The sequence below is a fragment of the Mizuhopecten yessoensis genome, unplaced genomic scaffold (genome assembly GCF_002113885.1).
Source record: "Mizuhopecten yessoensis strain PY_sf001 unplaced genomic scaffold, ASM211388v2 scaffold4823, whole genome shotgun sequence".
Classification (NCBI taxonomy): Eukaryota; Metazoa; Mollusca; class Bivalvia; order Pectinida; family Pectinidae; genus Mizuhopecten; species Mizuhopecten yessoensis.
In genome coordinates this window covers 1,365,636-1,376,052 of record NW_018405739.1, presented here as the reverse complement: position 1 = coordinate 1,376,052, position 10,417 = coordinate 1,365,636, and the positions used below count along the sequence as shown (strand labels likewise).

Here is a 10,417-nt window from a genome sequence, read left to right as displayed (position 1 = left end):
TACATGTATGATAACCACATCCACTACTATGATAACCACATCCACTACATGTATGATAACCACATCCACTACTATGATAACCACATCCACTACATGTATGATAACCACATCCACAATTTGTTTAGCTACCCCTTAAGTTTTACAATGATTCTGTCGTTAGAAAATTACAATACAGCTGTACATGTTTTTTATTCCCTAAACTGCAAGAAATATGATACACTTAATTAACCTTTTTAACCCTGTAGTTTAATTAAAGTAACATAGTGAGATGGGGGTACCGTATTTATTGTTCTCCTACAATTTAAACCTTTTATCTAAATGAACATTTTGTAAAGTTGTTAATCTAAATTCATATTCAGTTCAATACAGTTTCTGTTGGATTTGCATATTCCATACTACTGTAAGAGATTTTCACAAATTCATTATTACCATCTTTAAGTAAGAATGTTTTAGTTTAATTAATGAATAAATTTAGAATTCTTCATTTCATTGTGAATTTCAACCTTCTGGACTGAGTGTAATGAAAGCAACAACTCATATATAGATGTGTAGTGTATATAAATCGGTCTATTCATGACAAGGTGTTACAGAGGCTGAATCATAATATTAGGATTGTCGACAAACGGGTGATAATCTCGAGATGGAAACAGCTGTTGTCGCAGTTCTGTTACAAGCTATATAAATCCTGGTGTCAGCACACTTTACTTTATAATCTAGTTCTGACACTGATTAAGTTGTCTGCGATGTAATGGCAAATAGCTACAGTTTGATATGTAATATGGTTTTTGATTCATTTCATATCCTTAGATGTTGGCATATGCATAATATTTTAACCCCCTAAGCCATTTTTATTAATTTTGATTGTTATATATTTATAGTAAAATTAACCCCAGACAGCTGTTTGCTATAGACAAATTTTGGGGCAGCTCCTTGTTTTTAGATTTGTGGCCCTCACGGTTGAGATTTTGATACTAACAGACTTGTGTTCTACAAATCACCAAATTTTGGCCAGTTTGACTATATAAGTCGGGCAAGTTCTGATAAATAACATTGTTTTGCATCACAAATTGTATTATTAATGAAACTCATAAGTTAGGAACATCCCACAAAAATATAGGAAGAATTATAAATAGATAATTCTTTTGAGGAGCAGACATGACTTTCCTATAAGCAAGACATTGCATTGAAAAAGTTCATAGTACAAATGTTGAACTAGAGACAAGGTCAGGCTTAAACTAAGGTGATGTTGTGTAATAGGGGGGATTCTCTTTTTGTATCCCTTGTAATAATGACAAACTCAGCATAAATAATACCAATACAAAACCCACTGCAGTTTTTGTAAATATTCCACAGAATTAATTATTTTTGGCAACACCGTAGAAACAGTTTTGAAACCCTTAAGATTTTATGAGAGAAACAATTTTTTCAGGCAAATCTAACGTTAAGACTCTAGATTGTTCAGCAATTTTAGTTGTAAACACGAGGAATGATATTGTTAATTTGAAGACCAGCTGTTGTATGTTTCCTGCAGAAAACTTCCAGTACATTCTGCTGTTGATGTGTGCGTGCACATGGATATGATGGAGGTGAGATGGTGGAGCTTTCAGAGTTTAGGAAGATGTTGAAGTGTAATTAACAATGCTTACAACATGGCAGTGCTAGAAGGCGTGAAGCATGAAAAAGCCATGTTTTGTTTAAAGTTGAATTCTTTAAAACCTGCACCTATAGCTATCATTAACATAATTTTCTATCAGCTAGAGCATGAATCTAAGATTGTTCACCTCCAGCATGATTGCTTCATAGAAAATCTGACCCAGTTTAGTCTTAGAAATTTAAGGTTAAGATAGTCTGGTTCTGTATTAGCTCTGTTGTTGTGACTTGATTCAATCCTAGAGAGATTTTAACAAGGTCATAGCTTTGTTCATTGTTTGCACAGTTCCAATATAAGTAATAAATGTTTATTCAGTATTGTTGAAAAGTCATGGTCACAATAAAAGTTATTCCATTAGAAATAAAAATGGTTATACATTAACGAGGTCAAGGTCATAAAGAGGCTAACCTTCAAAAGTAGGAAAAGTAAGGCAGGAGCAAGATCAAAGTCACCAAGAAAGTAATTGCATTATAGGTGGGAGAAGTTATACAAAAACAAGGTCAGGGTCACCTTGATAACTATAGTATATATTGTAGAGGGGTAGACAGGAGAAAGGTCAAGGTTCCCAGGATGTTTATACCTTGAGCGGTAAGGGAGTTCATGGATGGGAAGCATATCAAGGTTACCAATATAGATATATCATCAAATTAAGGGAGGGTAACGCAAGACAGAGGGTCAAGGTCACCTTGAAAGCTATATCATAGGAAAGTATAACAGGGACAGGAGGTCATGGTCATATTATTAAACTGCTGGGCTTAGGATTGAGTTGTACACAAGGTAAAGCGTTGGTTAACTTGTGGAGTTTATCTGCTATTCTATTTGTTATCTTTATATCCTGGAGGTGATAGGGTTGTAAATCGGTGAAGTGGGTGAGTAATGCACACAGATTCAATTATAGTACACCTTGCAAATCAATATGTGTGCATGTTGTATGAAGTGTGAAGTTAGGTGTGCTTTCTATACATGTAATGTTCTCTGTATGTGGTCTTCTATATATCATTTCACAAAGTGCAGTGTGCATTTAGAATTAAGAGACAACAATAAAATGCTAGTTTCTCTCATTCTAATTCGTGTTGATGATCAGTTGAGATTGAAGTCTACTTTCTGGACAAGAAGATGATATTAACATATATTTCTAACAACAGTATAGTAAATGGGAATTTCTTTTCTCTTTATGATCCTACAGTGTTTCTGATGCATTACTGACGACCTTATTCTGAATTTTTTGGTGGGGAAATTTCAAAGTTTTTGACAGTAACAATTAAAGTAGCATTTAAAGATTTTCATTTACATACCCCTGATATTTTCCATAGCTCAGTCTAGTTAAAGTATGATACCTGGAGGTTTTACAGAGTGAATTAAGATGTTCAAGATTAGAGATTCACACATGAGTAGTCTTCAGGTATGATCCGACACACTGAGCACCTGGCTGGAAATCGTGGTAACAGGTATATCATTCATTTACCTGTTTTACCTGTAAATAAAGGTCTTAAAATTGTCAATCGTTAAAGTGAATTGTCTAAAAGTTAAAATCTTACCATGTTTAGCTAATGGTTTATCACTCATAAGCTGCACCAATAAAAGTGATATTCAATTTGATCATTTCATTTTGTAAAGAATTTACAAATATTTGCATGATAAGTTATAAACATTTACTTCACCATCTGTTTGTCATTGATTGAGTATGAAAGTGTATGATGTTATCATGATATTGCACATATCACATTCCTTGGGGCATGCTTAATTTCCAAGGTTTACAACACTGTCACTAAATCAGAAATTCAAATTAAATGGAATATTTTCATGCTGTGTAGATTTTCTGAAAGGTAACGCCTCATTCATTTTTTGTGTGAACATAATATAAGCCAATCACAAGTCGGATGATTCCTTTTTGTGTCTTTGTTGTATTTGTAGTTCCTAGCTATATAAATTCTATACAGGTTTATGATCTACATGTACGTATAGACAGGTATTGCGACAACAATATTTATTACATCTGAGTCTGTCTTGCATTCATCTACTGTACATGGCAATAGAATATACAAATGTTGAACTCTATCAAAATTGTAATTATAACCAGTTACCTATATTTCAGGGTTTTAATTACATAGAAATCTGTTTATAGTCAAAAGTTTTAATTAACTCTGTTTACAGTAAATAGTTCTAATTTACTTTTCAAAGCAGGTAAATAAAGAATTTTACTTACCTGGCAAACCAAATACTAGAATGATATACAGCCAGTCTTCAGAGCATGTAATACAAGGTCCTTTTTTCACAATGTGATACAACACATGGGCCTCTTGTTAACTCACTTGGCCCATCTTGTTCAATGTTCATGCCAAAATGATCACGTTTGTTACATTATATATTTGCCATGAAACTCTAGCAGGATTCATGGAATATATTTGTGGCCAATTGGCATTCATACTGACATGAACATTGAAAAAAATGCCATTCAGTCCTTTTGAGGTATTATAACAGATGTATTACCCAGTCCTTTTGAGGTATTATAAAAGATGTATTACCCAGCTGCCAGGACTCCTTTATTTGGCTGGATTTCAACTATCATCCCCTTATTGAATTGATAAATTGAAAATTTTAAAATAAGTGAATTTTAGTGCCATCTCCCACCATGGTAATATGACATCATTATTATGTCTTTGATGATTTTAATAACCAATGCGAACATTAATATCAAGTAATGATGGGTAATTTTTGCAAGAAAATATGATCTGCATATAAATATGATTGTAGTTATATATGTAATAAAAGCAATACAACACATATTCATAAGGCCAATGCACTTAATGTGCAATCTGAGACACCAGACGCACATGTGTAATGCGTTTCCTATATAATTCACATACTTTTTCAAGTGTCAGATATTGTGAAAATCATAACTCTGTAACATATTCACTTTGTACAATGTAAGAATCAGGCATCTACACAAAAGCTGGACTCATCTCTAATGAAATAAAGTCCATGCCATCTGTATTGGATTTTGGGAAATCTTCTTATCTATAGCTAAATAAAAACCTTGATATAAGTGCTTAACTTTGGTCATCATGTTTGTTTTCAAGAAAAGTTTGGGTTAATTTCAAAGAATCGTTTTCATTTTTGTCTCGCCGCCTACCTTTCATGGTCCATTGACTTTGTCAAAATCTCCATCAACATTAAGTTTTTGCGTTTAAGTTAGTTTCTCTGAAAGAATAAGTGCTACACCAACCTAATTTGCACCATCTATGTACCTGAGGTAGTACATCTCAGCCCATACATCAAATGCTGGATGCGGCCTACCTTTCATGGTCCATTGACTTTTGTCAGCATTTCCATCAACATTAAGGTTTTGCTTTTAACTTAGTTTCTCTGATATGTACATTGATGGTCAAAGCAGGGCATAGGCGAGACATATCAATCCAAATGGCTCGTTAATGAAAGCTAAATTTAATAATTGGTGAGATTTAGAAAATAATTATGACTTTTATAGTCAGATGTTCCAGAATTTCACTGGTTTTACTGGTAATAAATGATTGTAGAATTATTCATGTACAAACTTATTAATACCATGAGCTTGAATCATTACAGCAACATCAATGGTACGTGTTTTTCATGTCATGGTATACATGTTGGACCATTGTATATCATTGTATAGAAAGATCTGCTGATCACAATTATTGTGTAAAAATGTTGTTTTAAAAAGACACAAAACTTAAAACTTTGTTCACTTTGACATAAAGCAGAAATGCCTCAGTCAGACATATATCAAAGTGCTATTTATATATAAATATACAAAGTGCTATTTATATACCCCAGATATGTTTATCTACAGCATAACAAAACCCAGATCTTTTTACTTCCTGATTGTTTGCAACAAAGAGGCCAAACATATGGTAATTAGATGGCACAGTCTATATTTAGATGCCATTTGTACTTGGGTATAATATGTGTAATATATATTCTAGGTCACTTGTTTATGTAGATTCAAGTGACATAAGTAAAGCATTTGATCGAGTATGGCATTTGGGCCTATTATATAAACTAAAAACATATGGTATTAAAGGTAAATTATACGATCGGTTTAAAGCTTACTTATCTGACAGAAAAGAAAGGGTTATCTTTGAAGGTTATAAATCTAGTACCAAACCTATTTCTTCAGGGGTTCCTCAAGGATCTGTCCTTGGTCCCTTCCTCTTTCTTCTTTTTATTAATGATATTACTAACAATGTAACCTCTCATATAAAACTCTTTGCAGATGATACCTCTCTCTTTGTAATAGTAAATAATAACAATGACCTTATAACACCTACTAACATGCTTAATGATGTTCTTGACTCAGTTTCTGAATGGTCAAAGGAATGGCAGATCCTATTCAATCCGAATAAGACTGTAGCTATTAACTTCTCTCGTAGACACATTAACAATCATCCTCAACTGCTATTTAACAATACTCCAATTGCACAACATGAACACCCTACTCACTTAGGACTAACATTTAACAGTAAAGGGACATGGTCAGATCACATTTCAAATATTTATAAAAAAGGGAACTCTAGACTAAGTATTCTTAGAATTTTAAAAACTACAGGTGATATACATTAAAAACATTATATGTCTCTTATATAAGACCTGTGCTAGAATATTCTGATATAGTATGGGATAATTGTACTAAATCTGAATCAGATCTTTTAGAATCAGTTCAACTAGAAGCTATGCGTTTAATTACTGGCCTCAGACGAGGTACATCTCATCATATTCTGTATACTGAAACACAACTTGAAACATTACACACACGAAGACAAAATCATAAACTAACATTAATGTATAAGATTCTTAATAATTACACTCCAACTTATCTCGATAATATCATTCAACCATTTCTAAATGTAAATAATAACTATACCTTCAGAAATAACAGATTCTTTAATATACCACAGACAAGAACTACTACTTATATGAATAGCTTCTTCCCTTCTACAATGGTAAAATGGAATGCACTTGATAGCACTGTACGAGACTCCATCTCAATTTCATCTTTTAAAAAGAAACTTAAAAAAACCTTTGATACATCCGTCTCAGAAACTTTTATTAACTGTGTTCCGAGGAAACTTAACATAATTTTATGTCAGCTAAGAAATTTTAAAAGTGATCTTAACTGTGATAAGTTACAAGACCATCTGATTGATGATGCTTCCTGTGTATGTGGTGTACAGAGGGAAGATCTAATACATTTTTTCTTTCAATGTCCTCTGTATTCTAATATTAGGCATCATATTACCACTATTTATAATCTAGTAGGATATTTAAATCTGCACTGTTTAGTATATGGTATTAGTAATGCATCGGACCAATTAAATAAAACTATTCTTATACATGTTGACTCTTATATTAAATCATCAAAACGTTTCGTTACTTATACGTGCTAGATAAATTCCAAATGAATATTCATGTAATTGTTATTATTATTGTTATTCGGGCAAGTTATGTCCCTTAAATAATGAGTATTAGACATAAGCTGGTGTGGGTGTGGGTGTGCATGTGTGTGAGAGGAAACGAATCACAACATTTTATATATTTAAGCATTGTACATAGCTACCGGAAATACCAGAAAGACTGATATAGACAAAGCCTGTTGTCTTATTCTTTTGTCAATACTGTTCTAATATCTTCTTTAATGTTAACTTATATGCTTGTATTATATATGTATTGTCAATAAAATACTTTTGAAATTGTAATTGAAAAAAATAGATTAAAAAAAGAATGTGTATATTTACATCTTTTAAGTCACACATAGGGTAGAGATTCAGGTCTGCTGAGGAATAATTGTTTAGGAAGTGTTTAACTTGTGATGTTGATGAGGAGGAGGTGGCAGCCCCCCTCATTATGTCCTGTCCTGATACAAGTCTCCCATGATAGGAACCTTTCTGTTGGAAAGGATGTAACATTGACCGATCCTAAATTAATCTTCTGTAATTCACCTTTAATATATGAAACTTCGGTATGCTGTAGTTAAAGTATCAAATTAGGATTCCCCTGTAGATGTCAATTAAATCCTGATGAAACATTCAGAGATTAGTTGAGTTTTAATTTTGTTCTAACAAGGTTAGAAAAAAAGTTAAGTTTAATTTAAATTTGTAACAATACCTAGCAGACCCACTGTAAAATATTGGTTTCTTAAAGACAAAATATTTCAGAACCTGGTTTTCATAAAGTTGGTATGGGAACTGTTGTAATCATGGTAATGTTTGGGTCCTAACTTCATTGAGTATCTTCTGCAGGGCCTCACTGAGTACAGCTCATCCAAAGTGTATAATGTTTACATGGAAAATATTATGATTGCTGGCTGGGGGTGTAACAACAGCAGTAATTGATGGAAGTGTATACAAACAGACCAATTCTCTCAACAATCAAATGTTTCTATCTGTTTGCTGCAGGATGTGCTGGAGGAAGTGGGTCATATACGTGGGCAAAAATATATTCATTCTACCACAACCACTATATATGTTAGGTGTCTTCACTCACAACTTGCTGGATAAACCTGCTAGGAGTTGATAAACATTTTGATTACGCACTAGTGGGTAATACACTGGACGTTATTTAATTAGTCAATCTTTGAATTGTGATATCATGTAATAAAGTTTTGTGCCATTATCGTCTATTTCGATGCCATGATTCAGTGCAATATTTTCCCCCGATTGGAAGCAGGAATAATTCATTTCACTTGGCAATTTGAAAATTACCCTATAATGACAGTGAGATTAACATAATGGTCAGCCATCACCTGTTGAGGAACCCTTATATCTATATCTATCTACCTAACACTTAAACTGTACATATATAAATACTGTGATGCAGTAATCTAACAAATTACACAATGATTAAAACAATAAAATAATATAAAAAATGGTTATCTATATGGGACTTGAGCAAGTCTCTACTCTATGTATTTGATACTATCAGTGCCAAAACTTGTCCAAGTCTATCTTGTATAGGGACCTGTACAAGTCTGCCCTGTGTGTGTTCTATACAAAAACATTATTTCCATTGATGAGTGCCAAATATTTCCAGACACTTGATCAGTGTTTAACTTCCACTTGTGGTATGTAAAACAGCTGCTTCCTACTTCTATTGTGTATCTATTGGGGTGTTACAGGTCGTTGGATACTGAAGTGGACATAGAGACTGACCAGGGTTCAATGGAGCTGGTATGGGACAGTGTGAGTGACCAACAGATGTTAGAGCTGGACATTGAGTGCCTGGAGGCTCTCATTAGGACCAGATAATACACCTGTAACACAGAACACAACCCCTGACAGTGTGGAATAAGGACCATAAAATAACACACCTGGCCATTTACCTGTCCAAGCATTTGAATACTTTTTTAAGGTATTTCTAGGACCACCTGGAGATCAGGGTCCACTCTGCTGAGGATGCCATGGTTAGCCTTGTCTGTGGAAATAGGGATGAGTGGTCATAAGTGTTACCAGAAGTTATGTGTACTTGGAACTGAGTATGTAGGTGTATCGCTGACCACAGGTATATGAGCCAATTCAGGTTTACCTCACTCCTACATCTGACCACAGGTATACATACCTGATATAGCCTTAATATGGCTCAGATGTTACCACACATTTGTTCTTGACCATCCTGTCTTCTATATATGTACAGGATTCTTGTCTAGCCAGTGGGTTTCTGAAGCTATAATGTTTGTTGATGTGAACAAAACAAAAATGGTAGATCTAGGATGGACCAGCTGGGACCAATGATCTTATATACCATACATACAAGGCTTTCTAAGGATGTCACAGATTATATGACAGGTATCAACTCCTGAGGGAGATAATCTGAATATTTTCCAAATGGGTCTCACTCAGATTTTTTTTTAAACATTCACTGCTTGAAAACATGGTGACATGTGTTCAACAGGAATGATGAAAATTCAATGGCCAATATTTGCATTAAAAATAATTAAATTAATGATAAAAGCTTTTAAATTATTGGCCAATAGGTTAATTCACATGTCCATATACAGGTGAGATGACTATACCCCCGTATATATATTATATATGTATTCTGTTAAGATGGAGAGACACAGCACTCTGTTGTATATGCAATAAAAAAGAGTTATCATTTTTAAACATATTTCTGACTTGGAGTTGTTTGTTCATCTTTGTAGTCGTTATAATTTTACAAAAGAACATGTCCAGCTTTGGGATTTGATTCCTGGACCTGTTGATTATAAAGCAGAGGACTTGTATCCACTGTGTTACAGTCATTGTATGAGTATAGAGGTCAGGAAACAACATCAGTTTAACAGGAAAATAATTTTATGAAGGCCTGTATACAGTAGAAAAGTGATCGAGCTCGCTGTATTCATATATTATACAGATCCTACTACAAAAGTGTACCTGACTGCAGTCAGATATAAATATAAACTACATTTTTAACTGCCACCCTAATGCAATATATCCATGTTGTATCATGTGTGTGTAGATTTAAAGGTGTGTATGTAGTGTAGCTATCAAGCCTATCAGTTTTATTCATACATCTGGAATTTTTCACATGCAGTGTCACTGTATTTTTAAACTTCTGTGTGTAGGTGTCCAACTAGTACCTACATGTACATGTCTGCTCGGTCTGTTACTATATCTGTTAAGAGAGATTTCATGTTGTATATTTGTACAACTCATGATAGAAGATTTTTTTTCTGTTACGCTGCAATAAAAAAAAATGATGATTTGTGTAAATTTGAACAAGATTTAGTGTTTT

General features: G+C 33.5%; 1 protein-coding gene across 1 annotated transcript in view; it reads left to right on the top strand.

Annotated features, from left to right (window-relative positions):
- LOC110449835 overlaps window positions 1-9,802 on the top strand; it is a 45,315-nt gene extending 35,513 nt beyond the window's left edge. The window contains exon 14 of the mRNA XM_021496963.1: window positions 8,802-9,802. Within this exon, the coding sequence (XP_021352638.1) occupies window positions 8,802-8,931 (130 nt within the window). The 3' untranslated portion in view covers window positions 8,932-9,802. The remainder of the gene's footprint in view (window positions 1-8,801) is intronic.
- Window positions 9,803-10,417: the final 615 nt, after the last annotated feature.